This window comes from Sander vitreus, chromosome 6 (genome assembly GCF_031162955.1).
Source record: "Sander vitreus isolate 19-12246 chromosome 6, sanVit1, whole genome shotgun sequence".
NCBI classification, from domain to species: domain Eukaryota; kingdom Metazoa; phylum Chordata; class Actinopteri; order Perciformes; family Percidae; genus Sander; species Sander vitreus.
Window position 1 is genome coordinate 3597098 of NC_135860.1, and position 14979 is coordinate 3612076.

A 14979-nucleotide genomic window follows, 5' to 3' on the forward strand; every position below is an offset into this window, starting at 1 on the left:
AAATAGCCTCGGGAAGGAACTTGTTTTGGTGGAACGTGTACGTTTAAAAGTTGTTTTAGTCGTGCAACAGAAAAGTCAGATTGGACAGATAGTCTAGCTAGCTGTCTGGATTTACCCTGCAGAGATCTGAGGAGCAGTTAACCATAGTCCTCACAAATCTAGCCTGGTCCTACCAGACTCTGGTACATTTCATTTGTACAGAGAGTCTGGCCTCTCTCCATTGACAAGTGTTAACTTCCTTGAAGGCGGGTACTCTGTTGAAGTTTAAAACTATTGGATCTGCCCAGAGCCACTCTGGATCTGCCATAACCAATCGCTAACGTTTGGTCGTGACGTCGGCTTAGCATCGCTAGCGTTAGCCTTAGCCAACTCCTTCACCACTAACGGAGCGAGCTGGAAAATCAAACTTTTCCCGAACCCCGTGGGGAGGAGGGCCACAACATCATGGCCACCAACAAAACTCAGTAAAGATTGTTCTTGCTCGGGCTTTAACTTCTGGATATTCGGCAGCGTTGCCACAATGGAAAACCCACGAATATACCGCAAACCCAGACGGAGTACTGAAGGAAAATGAAAATTGATCATAAATCCACCGGAGTTTAAAATGCCAACACAAAGGAAGCTCAAGGCAACTGATATCCGGCCTAAATGAGTAAAATCCGGCGGATTTTCCGGCGGCAACGGTGCAATCCCGGAAATGGAACGTCAAGGATATAGACTAGTAAACACATGACCATTTTTTTCAAGCATTTACAGTATCTGCCCAAATAAATATCCAAATAATGGATAAAAAAGACACTTACTCATTACGCATTTAGTTGCTCCTGAAAGTACTTTGATAAAACACATTATGGTCAAGCTGACTTGACTTTATAACCAAGTGTCATAAACTGACACCAGAGGACACTAGGTGCATTTTATGTATTTTATTCAAGTATGAAATAGTGATAACAATAAAACAATCATAGCCATTAAAAAAACTACTGAAACACTGTGTTAGTTTATACATTTGTTCACCAGTATTTTAACATCAAATATGTGATATGTCCACATTTTAGATTTGCGTTGGATTTATATAAACTGTAGAGCAAACAAACTGTTTTATCACAATCCCAAAATGAAAGCAATAAGGAGTGGGATTCCCTTTAAAAAAAAAAAAAAAAAACAGCTATGCAACATGTTGTAATCAAAATTGAAATTTAAAAAACATCAATGTAAATCAATACAGCGGTGGGGGGGGGGGGGGGGGGGGGTGACGTCAATAGTGTTCTTTGGGCTCACTGAATTTGCGCTTCTTCTTAGGCTGGGAGGACGGTGTTTCCTGGCTGTTGGGGATGTCAAACTGAGAAATCTAAAAAAATAAAATAAAAATAAAAAACAGCAGCAAAAAGTCAACCACAGAATCTTATGCGTCTACTGACAGGCACCATCCCACTCTGAGAAACCAGAGTGGTCGGTGCTGACTCATCTGTGAAACAAACAGGGCTTCTCCTACGCATTTTCCATTTCAAAATACATCCAATGTCTTCAGTAGCTTTTTTTTTTTTTTTTTTAGGTAAAAAGTGCAGCTTTCTTGTTTGCTGGCTGCATTTACAGCTTAATATTTAAATGATTTATATTAAATTAGGATCAGATCAGAGTTTTTCAACGCTGTAAGGAAGAGTTTCTCACCGCTTTGTCCTTCATAGCGGTCGGCTTCTGGCTGTTCACAGTCAGGTTTGTCTCCTGTCCAACGCACACGCACACACACACACACACGCACACGCACACACACAAAGGCAGGCATAAGAGAGAATCATCTGCTGTGCTAATGAGCTTCTCTTCTTTATTTTTGATCTCTTATCATTTTCAACATAACTTTATACTAATTCTTTTTAATCAACACTTCTATTATTAAAACGAATAACTTCTTTCCTAAACCTTGAACAAATCCACTTGTAACTAACCTAACCCTAACTGGAACATTCCTAAAACAAGAGAACAGTGTTTTTGAAGTAAAGAACGACGTTCATCACTTTTCCCCATCGGCTGTAACTTCGATCACAGTGGCTACGTTTATGTGCACAATATTCAAGTAGCCCAGATGTAGATCAATGCATATAAACAGCATAAAGAATTTGAAATAACAAGAGTGAGCTCATATTTAATTGTGAAGAACCTCGTGAAGATGCTCAAAAGAGCATCATGGGTACAGTCAGAGAAAGTTAAATGAACAAAGCAAAGAGGCCCAATCACAGAGGTTGAAGGGGTCTCCCAGGTCATCTAAGTGTGTAAGAAGAGAATTGGTGGCTGTTGAGTTTAGAGTGGCTGACTGACTGCAGTAGACTTGACGATCCGTCCACTCCTGGTCCTCTTCAGGCCCACCTCCATGATCTCAGAGGTCTTCTTCGCCAGAGTGTCCAACTGAGAGGGGACAGATGGTCCGTAACGCGACCGACCGTTAAGTGCACTCAAAGTGGCCCTTTGCTTCGGGTTTACACAGAGCCTGCAGTCATTCTGCCGAGAAACCCTCAACGTTTGGAATTTCCTTTGAAAATAATCGGTGTCGGCTTGTGTCGAAAGCCATTTGTCTATACATCAATAGTTAAAACCAGCTAGAAAGAGATGTTCTTCACATTTCAAAGAAGCCTTGAATGCAAACACTTTCTTCAAAGTGCTCTTGAAAAGAGGGGATACATCCGCAGTATGCCCAGACGCAGGCAAAAGCTGTCCTTCCACTTCTATTTCATCTGTTTTTTTTCATACTTTTCACTTTTTCCTCCATGAGGCAAATGTACTTGCTGTTGATTAGGAAAAGCTTGGCTTTGTTTTAATGGGAGCATGCCTATGTTCCCACAGCCCTACGTTCCCACATTTCTAAGATTTATTTCAAAATTAGGCCCTATGTTCGCCTAACCCCTAACCCCTAACCCTAACCCTAACCCTTGAGGAGAAATGTAGGAACACAAGACCTAATTTTGAAAATGTCCTAGAAATGTGGGAACATAGGGCCTAATTTTAAGAAAAATCTTAGAAATGTGGGAACATAGGGCTGACCCCATTTTAATTCCTCAGCAGCAATTTCCACTTGCCAGGGAACAATGATGAATCAAGCTAATAGTTATTAGGCTGAGTTTATTAGGGTCAGTTTATGTTTAAGTCTTGCCTTCTGCAGCACAAGCTGGAAATGTTTTGATGTGTAACGCCTGCCCGATGTGTAGTCGGTGTAGTTAATGTACACTTACCTCCGTGACGTCCTCACAGCTCTCCATCTTCTCGAGACAGCTCATCTGGATCTCTTGAGTTCATAAAAAAAATAAATAAATAAAGATGCTGATGTTCATACAGTTTCATAAGTCCAATAATCAGAATTATTATTTCTGGATAATGAGGATGTCTGTAGATTTAACAGTAACCATGAAGGATTTTCTTCAGAGAACTGCCATGGTATGACAATACTTCAGAATGTCTCAGCAAAAACTTAAATGTAAAATGTTGTAAAAATCCACAGCAAAGACCTCTACGGCTGAATTTCATTTTAACAGTATTCACGGGGGGGGGGTGCGTGCGGTCAGGAAAGGCTTGTATCACATGGACGCGCTGACAGTGGTGTTGTCTTTACGCTCCTGGGGGCAGCAGAAACTACGCGCTATAGCTTTCATCCTTTTCCCATATGTGCAAAATAGTCGTTTTTCTCGATTATTCTGTTTGTTTTTTTTATCATTAGGAGCCAAAATCGTAATTGTGATAGGGTTGCACGATATTGACATTATGATATCGATTATGAATATTGCGATATCGATACTAATTTCCATATTTTTTAAACATATGTCAAATTACAAAACAGAGTACAATACAATCTATTTCTTCACTTACACTGTCACTCTGTCCAAACATGCACACACGTGGTACGCTCCATAGGGTTTGTCACGTAGTGGCCCCGTGCGCTGACGTGCACTAACATGTGCACGTGGCACGGTGACTGGCCAATGAAATGATGATCATTACAGCGTTTCAAGCGGGCTCTAAATCAAACCCAACTAAGCCACACAGACAACGGACGGGACGCAGCGCTCCACAAAATAAACTAAATATTGCATACTTATCGCGACACTTTCGATAATATTGCGCAGCGTGATATCGCGATAACGATACTGAGTCGATGCGTCTTGCACCCCTAAACTGTGATTAACATTTCGACCAATTGCACAACCCTAAGTGCTTATAGTGATGTTTCACATGTTTGTAAGTGAACTTGAAATCTAAATCTAAACACCATGGAGACATCGCACGACACAAACAAGGCCGAGCTGAACCCCGGAGAAGTTATTGATGTACACAGTGTTTACCAGTGTTGTCCAAGTCTGTGCTGTCGTTGTCAGGCTTCTCCACGTCTTCAATCACATGAGTCTAGAGATTAAAGACATGTTATCTGAACCCGTTATCTGACCAACTGCTTTTGATAACACACACACACGCACGCTGACCGACTGACATGTCTGAACCTGCCGCCTCACGTGCATTTTGCAACATTGAGGCATTTCCCAATTCACGTGTCAATCAATCACGGAGCTGCTCAACACATAACACACGGTCTTATATTATTACAAACAATGTGACACTGATCTTTAAGATGTTGATGTAGAGCACATTTCCTAAAACAGGGTTTGTTCAGGTTTCAACAAGTCAAATTTAAGACTTGTAAGGGCCTTTTTAAGACCTTTATCGTGACATAAAAGTACAACAGAATGCAGAGTCTACTAGCAAAGTTAATAGACTTATGAAAATTGAATAAAAGTGACACAGAGAAATAATAACCTGTAAATATAGAGCAAATTAAATTTTGACGAGTGAAAGAAAGAACTGCAACACCAGAGAACAAAAAAAGCGTTCAAAGAGCATTAGAGGTAGCGTTACATGGCGCAGGGAAATTAAGACCTGTTTAAAACTATTTAAGACTTAGAACACAACACAACACTTTTTTTTAAAGGGATTTAAAGGAACACGCCGAGTTATTGGGACTTTGTCTTATTCACCGTAACCCCCAGAATTAGATAAGTCCATACATACCCTTCTCATCTCCATGCGTGTTGTAACTCTGTCTGACCACCCACCGCTAGCCTAGCTTAGCACAGATCCTGGAGGTAACCAGCTCCATCTAGCCTACTGCTCCCAATAAGTGACAAAATAACGCCAACATTCTCCTATTTACATGTTGTGATTTGTATAGTCACAGCGTGTATAAATAACAAGGTCACATGAGACACAGACATCTTCTAACTGTATATAAACTGGGAACTATATTTTCAGAAGGCGAAGCACTGCTACTTCTACTACTTGGGCGGAGTGATTTGCTCGTAGCACCTGAAGCCCCGTGGTGAGGAGCAGAGAGTTCGCCTGGAGTTCACGCAGAGTTGGAGTAATATCACTCCGCCCAAGTAGCAGTGCTTCGCCTTCTGAGAATATAGTTCCCAGTTTACATACGGTTAGAAGATGTCTGTGTCTCATGTGACCTTGTTATTTATACACGCTGTGACTATACAAATCATAACATGTAAATAGGAACATGTTGGTGTTATTTTGTCACTTATTGGGAGCAGTAGGCTAGTTGGAGCCAGTTACCTCCAGGATCTGTGCTAAGCTAGGCTAGCGGTGGGTGCGTCAGACAGAGTTGATGAGATGAGAAGGGTATGTATGGACTTATCTAACTCTGGGGGTTACGGTGAATAAGACAAAGTCCCAATAAGTCGGCGTGTTCCTTTAAGACTTTTTTGATTTTGAAATGTTTGACTCTTTAAGAAACCCTGTAAAAGCAAAACTGACATGGATAGCGAATGGTAAATTTGAAAATAAATTGATTAAATGTGGATAAAAAACAACTGAGTGCACAAAATAATATTGACTTTTTTTTTGAGAATTAAGAAGCAATACATGTTCCCTTCCCAAACCTACTACCTCATCATGTACTGGTGTTTTTTAAGCCTTTTCGTGATCACGTGACTCCTTTGCGGCGGCTGAGTGTAAACAAAGCTGCATGTCTGAGAGGTTTGTGTGCTGACCTGCGACAGGACGCCCTCCTCCTCCATGTTCAGCACCCACTTCTCTGTCACGTGAACACTCTCCTCCACCTGCAGGCATTAAGCAACACGCATAAGCTGTCAATTGCAAATCAGCTCCCAGAAGTGCTGACTGCAGCGAACCTAGTCGGTTAGGAGACAGAGGCCGAAAAGATGTCCATTAAAGACAGGGAATATAAAACTCAAAGGAGATAATTATGAAGTACAATAAGCAGTTAATAAACTCTAACACATTTATTAGAGATTAGGGCTGCACAATATATCGGTTGTTTGTTTTTTTAACCGTCATCGCAATATCAACTGCCGCAATACACACATCGCGAAAGGCTGCGACACATCGCCAATTACACTCTGAGATTAGTTGTAAGAAAATATCAGTAGACAGGGTTTCTGCAGGTTTCAAGGAGTCAAATGTAAGACTTTTTAAGACCTTCATGAATGAAATTTAAGACCTATATCACGACGATAAAAGTACAATGGAATGCAGAGTCACAAAAGTACTTTGTCATGACTGTGGTCATATTGTTTCTTTAGTCTGCTGTGTATGCGTGTGTGCCCTGTGGTGTGTGTGCCATAGCCGGGAGATCATTGGCGAAATGCTGTCATGCCCGAATTCGTGATTGGCTGCAGCTGGCGCCCGTCTGCGGGCAGCAGGCGTTCCTCATCCTCCTCATCTCCCAACCGGCCACGCTGTTGCTTTGTCTAACCTTGCTTTAGATTAGATAGTGTTTCTTTTGAATAGTAAGGGTGGACTGCCAGGTGTGTCCATCTTGTCTCCTCCTGTTTCATTAGTTAGGGAGGTAAGTCTGTTGTCATTCTTTTTGCCCTTTTGTTTGTTAGGTTAGTTCCTTATCTCTTAGACAGGATTGTGTGTTGGTTATTTTGGTGGCAGGCCACCGTGAAGCCTTGTATAATTGACCTATATCTATGTGTTATCTATATTTTCTATTTAATGTCAAATAAATAAGTTTTCTAATATTCAAACAAATAATTGTTTGTGGCTACTTGGGGGAGACGGGGAAGATGGGGCCTTTTCACGTTGTGTCCTAGGCACCCCTAGACTGGGGCGTAACAACTTGCAAAGTTACCGTATTTTCCCGGACTACAAGTCGCACTTTTTTTCATACTTTGGCTGGTCCTGCGACTTATAGTCAGGTGCGACTTATATATCAAAATATATATAATTTAACATGTTTTAAATGTTATTTCATGCTGAAAACATTACCGTCTACAGCCGCTCTAGGCTTGTGACGACTATATGCTGCTCCTAAAGACAACTGAGAAAGAAAAGAAACTGCAGGCGACTGCAGGTAGTAAAACACGCAGCCGAAAACGGTAATCGAGCAGCAGAACGAAAGTTTGGAGTGAGAGAGAAACGTGTGAGGGACTGGAGAAAAGGTTAGTCTTACTGCAATGAAGAAAACAAAGAAAGCTAGTCGCGCACTGAAATCCAGATGGCCAGAGCTGGAGGAAGGAGTCCACAGATGGGTGCTTGAACAACGTGCTGCTGGGAGAGGCTCGTCAACAGTGCAGTTACGTTACGTTAACATACCGGACACCTACCGTATTCAGCCCCTTGTTCTGGGGGCTGTTGGGTAGTTTAATAACTGTTAATGTGTTACGTTAACATAGAGGACACCTACCGTATTCAGCCCCTTGTTCTGGGGGCTGTTGGGTAGTTTAATAACTGTTAATGTGTTACGTTAACATAGAGGACACCTACCGTATTCAGCCCCTTGTTCTGGGGGCTGTTGGGTAGTTTAATAACTTGCCTTTCCAGATTAAATGTCTGTTCTTGGTCTTGGATTTTGTGAAATAAATGTCTAAATAAATGCGACTTATAGTATATTCCTCTTCATGACGCATTTTTTGACTGATGCGACTTATACTCCGGAGCGACTTATAGTCCGGAAAATACGGTAATAAAATTATTCAAATTGAATAAAAGCGGCACAGAGTCATAATGATCTGTACATATACAGCAAATTATATTTGGACTAGCGAAAGGAAGAACACCACAGAATAAAAAAAAACAAAAACATTTCAATGAGCATTTGAGGTAGCGTTACATGGACGTAGGGAAATGTAGACCTTTTTCGACTTTTTAAGACCTCGTGGAAACCCTGAGTAGAAATCTGCCCTTTAAAATGTAAATGTCATTCTTTTTTAATGCTGCCTTTTATGTTCAATTCAGTGTTCAATTTGTTCAATAGCAGAATGTTAGAAATTATTTCCTTTTATTCATTTTAAGTTCAACAAGCAATGTGTGTGCACTTTAATATCCGTTTATTGATCGCAAGTAGTATCGTTATCGCGATATTCAACAACGGCATCGCATATCGCATGCTTTCCTCATATCGTGCAGCCCTATTAGAGATCACATAAAAGGTCTGACAATACCTCACTGCCTACTTCAAATGAGGGTTACATTTTTAGTCCCTGTTTCTGTCCCCCGTTTCCTTTCTTTCACCTGCTCCAGTCTCTGTCTCTCGGTGGCCATGTCCAACTTCAGAGTGTGGAAGGGAGTGACCACCTCGCCCATGGTGAGTTTGACCGGCTCCTTCTCAAACTCCATGGTGTCGCCGTCCGCCTCCCTAAAGCCTGGCGGCTGGTAGTTCTGAGGAGTGACTGGGAAAAGAGACAGGCAGGCAGGCAGACAGCGACAAAGACAGACAGGGAGACAGGCAGGCAGGGAGAAATACACAGTGACTCCGGATTTCCAATGAATGCAGAACGGCTGCGGAACGGCTGCGTGCTCCGCCGTCCGTCAATACCCACCAGGTCCGGATTTGTTGCGGCACGGCTGCGGCCATGACAGCTGAAGTCACGAGGACCCACGAGATCTCGCGAATTCACGTTGAATAGAACCACAAAACCAACAACAGTTTGTTTCCATCAGGAGGAGTAGAGGGGCAACAACTCTGTGCTGTGTTTTCAAGGTGTAGTGCAGGGAAATATGATCCGCCGTGAGCACGGTGTATTTTATTTTGAAAATGAACCGGATGTTTTATTTTGTTTCTCTGCTCGACTTCCTGTCCCGCACTATCTGCCGTGTGCTGAACTGCTGCGGAGCTCTCCGGCGTCCGGCAAAAATAGAAGCTCTGCGTATCTGCTCCGGAGGGCTGGGGACCGCCGGAGCTGGGACGCAGTCAGAACGCAGCCGTTCTGCAGTCAGTGGAAATACACACACTGACTTTAATGGAAACCTAATGACTCCGCCGCCGTTCCGGAGCGGATCCGCAGCCGTTCAGCAACCGGTGGAAATTGGGGGTGAGACAAACAAAACCTGAACAAGCAAGAAACAGCATCTCAGACACTTTTTTTATTCTAGCAAATCTTTTAACCCACTCTGATTTTACAAGCGTCCTTGTTGTCTGGCCAGCTGAGTGTTTACTCCAAACTTTAATGTTTCAACATCAACTGACAGGCAAACGTGGAACAGGCGACAAGAGCAGTCTCAAATTTATCAAAAATAAAATCGGACAGTAAAACATTTGTACACCTAGAAATAAAAAAAATAAAAATAAATAAATGCGAATATATTGTAGCCAAGACAAGTTTTGGGGAAAGTATGCACCTAAATGCAGCACCACCAGGTTATTTCCTTTTAACCTATAAATCAGTATGTTTTTTGGCTACAGTTACAAATCAGAAACGCATAGAGCTCAACAGTGACCGGCCACTTTTTTAACGGCTCTGGTTCCAGAAGTGTTTTTCCCCCATTCAATTGTTCCACTGACGTTTAAAAGAATTGCTTGTACACAGAGAACAAAGTACTGTACTGGAACAAAGACAACCAGCTACGAGATGAATCATGACCATAAACATGTTTAAAAGCGGTAAAAAAGGCAAAGGTACCAGAAACGATCACAGAGTTCAATGGTAGAAGCTAGCTCTACCCGTTTGCAGGTGGCGGGTACGGTAAACATTTCCACGGTAACAGCGAGTTGGGCGAATCAGAGACGTCGCTGTTACACTAAGGATTGTGAGTAGTGTAGTATTTCTCCATAAGATTGAGACTAAAACATGTCTTTCTTAACACAAGTTTGATTTCCTACGGACCCGTGGCTTCTACAGGAGCCGGAACTTTTGGTTTACAACCTCGTAGCTCGTGGTCAGTCTACCCCGGGCGGTTTAGACATTATGGCATCCTTATTGAGAAAATCACTGGGATTTTTCCTTCAGGAACCACACCGTTGAGCTCTATAAGCTTTGAGAGCTCAAAGCTGCAGCACGTACAAGAGAGTTCAAGCAGCGGAGCTCATGACGTGACGTGGTTTCACAGCAAACTAATCTAGTCGCTAGAACACTAAACATTACAAAGCTTTCAAATATGTTGCTCAATTCAATTCGTGCTGCACTTCATTGAATTCATAATGTCGACTGTGGGCTTGTGTGCGTTTGTGTGTTACCGTTGTCATAGTAGGCCAGCTTCATGTTGAGGCAGACGTTGTCTGGCAGAGGACCGAGGTTCTGCATCAGAGTGTAGAGCTTCCTCACCAGCAGGATGCTGGCCTTCTTAGTGTTGCCGCACGACATCGACGACACGTTGTTGTTGTTGTTGCTGCTGATGAAGATGTAGCGAGGAGGCAGGATTAAATTAAATGAAGAACTAAAAACCTCTGCTTTCAGTCACTTTGCCAGGTACCGATTACGGTAATCTATATCGATGACGTTTCATTTCTAGCTAGACTATCTGTCCAATCTGAGTGTTCTGTTGCACGACTGAAACAACTTTTGAACGTACACATGTTCCACCAAAACAAGTTCCTTCCCGAGGCTATTTTGCAGAGGCACCGTGGCTCCGTCCGGCGCCTAGCGCCGCCCAAGACGATTGTGATTGGTTTAAAGAAATGCCAATGAACCAGAGCACGTTTTTTTCCTCCCATCCCGGAAAGCTGTGTGGACTAGCCAGGCCCTCCTCCGCAGCGCTGTGGAGGAAGGTCTGGCAAAGTGAGACTGGTAGGATAAACTGAAGTTTGTGGTATGTTCTGAGCTGAACCAGCCACTGTGGATGTTAAATGAAAGTGCAAGTCACACTTTAAGACTTTTAACACTATACCCAGGTTTGCTGCAAGTTCGTTGCCGAATAAAAGCTTTTCCCTTTTCAAGTGTGTCAGGTCTATCATTCAGAAATAATACATTTAAGTATTAATATTAGGTTCAAAAATAGATTAACGAAAACAATACTTGACGAATACAGAAAGGAGACCTAAATATAGGTATTAAAATGTAATGTAAGCGTACAGTTGTATGTTGTTGTATTATTGAGTGTTGTAGGAACTAAAATCTTGTATGCTGTATATGCATATCTATTAGATTTTTTTTCTGTAATATGATATTGTAAAGTACTGTAGGGGCAGGACTATAGAAGCATTATGCTTCCACCCCTCCTTCTCTAACTTTTTTTTTTTGGTTCTTTGATGAAGGCTGAGTGATTTATCTGTTTGTGTTTTCATGTTGTTGTTTTTCTTTTACAACATTCTGTCGATTGTTCAAAATAAATAAAAAATAAAAAACTATTCAAAATGAAAGGAGTGAAAGGGGTTAACTCATGACCGAGTCAAGATTAGACAGAAAGTTCAGTTATTTCCTGGTATGTGACTGTGGAGCCAATGTAGAGATGATGTGTACTTGTATTTCCACTTGTTTGGTCTCTGAATTGATTTAAGGTGCGTCCACTGTCCTATGAACGTCTCCAAAAAAAAGTCCCACCTTTCAAAGTCCATCTGTGCTCCTTTTGCTGTGTAATGGATCTTAAACTGGTAATACTCAGTCACTTTCTGAAAGACGAGACAAGGCGGCTTGTTATCTGTACAGTAGTTTAGCATTTTAAAACATCCACGATGGCAAGAAGAAAAGCTGCACATTACCTGGGGGTTCTCTGGGTCAGTGTAGATCTAAAAAAGGTCCAAATGAGAAGAAAAAACCCCATCAGCACCATGACCATTTCTGGATATTTTTCAGGCGTTATAGAAAAGACTAAATGCTGCACAACATCCGCTCAAAAAGTGTGTAAAGTGTACAGTTTCTAGTAGAAAAGAGAGAGTTCCCTGCGCTTCTGCAAACCACAGCAATCTGGAGCAACCAGGGCAGGACAAGTCAGTGTAGTCATGTTGTTTTTTTGTTTTTTTAAGGTGCATAACAGTGACTAACGTTTCGATATGAGGTTACATCTTCATCGGGACTCTGATTCTTTTTACTTTAGTTTCTAGTATTTGCCCGCTCATCTCTTTGCGACGGTAAGTTACCCAAGCAGGCTCCTCGCCCCGATGTGTTCATCACACTTAAACATTCAAAAAGAGCACTCTGAAGAAGTCAAAGATTAACAAAATACTCACAGACATAATGACTGTCCGCAGCTGGGAGGGAAAAATAACAACAACTTTGATCACATAAATTATGATGAGACACTGGAAGAAATGCGAATAAGGGCTTACTTTGCTGGTTATGTTCATTTATGTTGTAGTATTCATAATGACTCAATCAGACGTACATACCAAAGCTTCTGACTTATGGAAAAGGTTGATTATGACTTACAAACTTCTTCTGGATGGCCTCAAAGCATCCCTGCATCCTAGTTAGAAAACAAAAACACATCTACAGTAATAATCTGTGACACATATAACATATGGCATAACATTTGTCCACACACAGTGAATAGTGTTTTCCTAGTGAGCCTACATAAGACATGAGAGGCTTTACTGCCATCGAACTACTTAGCAATGACTGTGGCCAGCAAGTGTCAATTTGTTATTTACCATTGAACAATCTGACTGGAACCGGGACAGCTGAGCTCCTCTTTAAGGATCATCACCTTCTGATCTGTGGGAAGAAAAATGGGTAAGAATCTTCTCTGTTAATATTTTTAAATAGAAACATAGATATACAGACAGACAGATAGACAAACAGATAAATAGATCGATAGATACAGTATATATATATATATATATATATATATATATATAGATAGGTAGACATGTAGATAGATACAGTATATAGATAGATATGTAGAAAGATAGATATGTGTAGATAGATACAGTATATTGATAGATAGATATATATATATATAGACTGTATTGATCCCAATTGTGAAATGTCAGTGCTACAGCAGCAAATATAAGGCACACAATACTGTATATAAGAAATAAAAAATAAGATAAAATACAAGAACACCAAAAACACACAAAAATAAATACAAAATAAAAATAAAAATAAAAATATATATATATACACACACACACACACATACATACATACATACACAGGAAAGAATGTACAAACGTATATACAGGGGTCGAATAAAAATGTACAATCTACTTACATAGTATTTATAAAAGATGTAAGTAAACCTATGTCTGTGCAAGTTGCACTATAGTGCAGTATTGTGATACAGTGAGTTTTATCTAAAACTCAGTGTTGAAGTGTTAAAAAGTGTTATTGCATGTGGTAGGAATGATTTTCCGTAGCGGTCCGTGAGACACTGAAGCTGTCGGAGCCTTTTGGAAGGTGCTCCTCTGTTGGACCAGTGCGGGGGTGGAGAGGATGGTCGGGGTTATCCATGATGGTTAACGGTTTTGTCCAGTGAGCTCCTCTCCGCCACAGCGTCAATGCGTCCTAAAGTAAACAGACCTTGATAGCACCTGTGTGATGGGCAGACAAAGAAGTTCCCATGTGTAATCTAACCTTCGATATATTTGTTGCCGTAGGCTTTCTCTGGGAAAAGGCCCCGGAGGTATGTAATGCCAGACACTGCGATGGCCAGAAGCTTCTTTATAACAACCAAAGACTGCTGCTCGGAGAGAACCTGATTCGGCAACAGCTGAGTATCCTGCATGAGTGGAACAGATGAGTCACATACTGAGTGCTGCTTACTCATCACAGTTAACACAAGCCCTAGCAATCAGCCAACAGCTGCATTTGAACATGTGAGCCCACAACATATTTCATAACATATAAAATACTAATTTCCAATTTTTTCAACTCGTGATGTAATGTTATCCCTCTGAAGTCTAAGATAGATAAAACCTGTAAGCAAAGTATCAATAATGAGAATGTTTCATTATATGGGACCTTGTGATCTTTCATAGACCGAAATATTGGTGTGGATCATCATTTAGCAAAATCTGGTTGTGGGAAATTGTAAAGACAGGTGTTAGAATATCCCGGGAACCCCCCCCTCATGTAACGTTATGTCCACTGGAATAATTTGATGTAGCCTATTTTTAACTTCTAGCGTTGTAGTCTAAGTTATGTGAAAGAACAACAATGTAACAACATTATACAGTATAACCATATTTGGAGATTCTAAGAGTTACATATATGTTAGATTAGAAAGTAATTTTTATAGTAACGTTAACTGTTATAGATAAATACGTTATATATAAAAGTTTGGACACACTTTTCCATTCACTTGAATGAGAAAGTGTGTCGAAACTTTTGACTGGTACTGTACTGTTTTCGTTGAACTATGAATCATTTTGCAAAGAAATATACACATTTTTGCATCATAATTTAAATGAATGAATCTTAAAATTGTTCACAGACCAGCCCTTTGCACAGTGCCATGGACCCCCACGACAGAATCACTGATCTAACGTTACATTAACGTTGGCTAACGTTAGCCAGTCGAGAGTAACTTTACCTGAGAAGTTCTAACTCGCTGTGCACAAGCCATTGCAGTTGTGAAAGAACACAAAATCCAAGCTGCAAAGAAAAGAGTGAAATTATGTGATGACGACCAAAGTGGTCTACAATGTTTAGGCAGTTTAGCAGTGTTACATTAGCTACTGTAGTTCACCTATTAGCTAGCTAGCTAACTAACGTTAATTATCCTGTTACATTTAGCTAGGCAGCCACCTGCTTAAACAGTTTCTGCTACACTAGGATGGAGCTGTTACTAACCTAGCCTGTTGACAATAAG

The 14979-nt window shown here is 41.0% G+C and overlaps 1 protein-coding gene across 1 annotated transcript; it reads right to left on the bottom strand.

The window, feature by feature from the left end:
• Window positions 1-1057: 1057 nt before the first annotated feature.
• On the bottom strand, window positions 1058-14733 carry hormad1 (HORMA domain containing 1). Its single transcript, XM_078251779.1, has 15 exons — window positions 14701-14733; window positions 13743-13887; window positions 12818-12881; window positions 12597-12633; window positions 12398-12418; window positions 11930-11956; window positions 11772-11839; window positions 10469-10623; window positions 8527-8684; window positions 6039-6107; window positions 4329-4389; window positions 3225-3277; window positions 2317-2403; window positions 1672-1698; window positions 1058-1351 (listed from the first exon to the last, which is right to left on the bottom strand). Exons 1-15 carry the CDS (start codon window positions 14731-14733, stop codon window positions 1259-1261), a joined length of 1098 nt encoding a protein of 365 aa, XP_078107905.1. The 3' UTR covers window positions 1058-1258.
• Between the last annotated feature and the right edge of the window lie 246 nt (window positions 14734-14979).

Coding starts and splice junctions, on each gene's coding strand:
- hormad1 (XM_078251779.1), bottom strand. CDS start 14,733: ATGGCTTGTGCACAGCGAGTTAGAACTTCTCAG. Junction 13,888..14,700: donor AGCGAGTTAGAACTTCTCAG/GTAAAGTTACTC, acceptor CCACTCATGCAG/GATACTCAGCTGTTGCCGAA. Junction 1,352..1,671: donor CCGCTATGAAGGACAAAGCG/GTGAGAAACTCT, acceptor TTATTTTTTTAG/ATTTCTCAGTTTGACATCCC.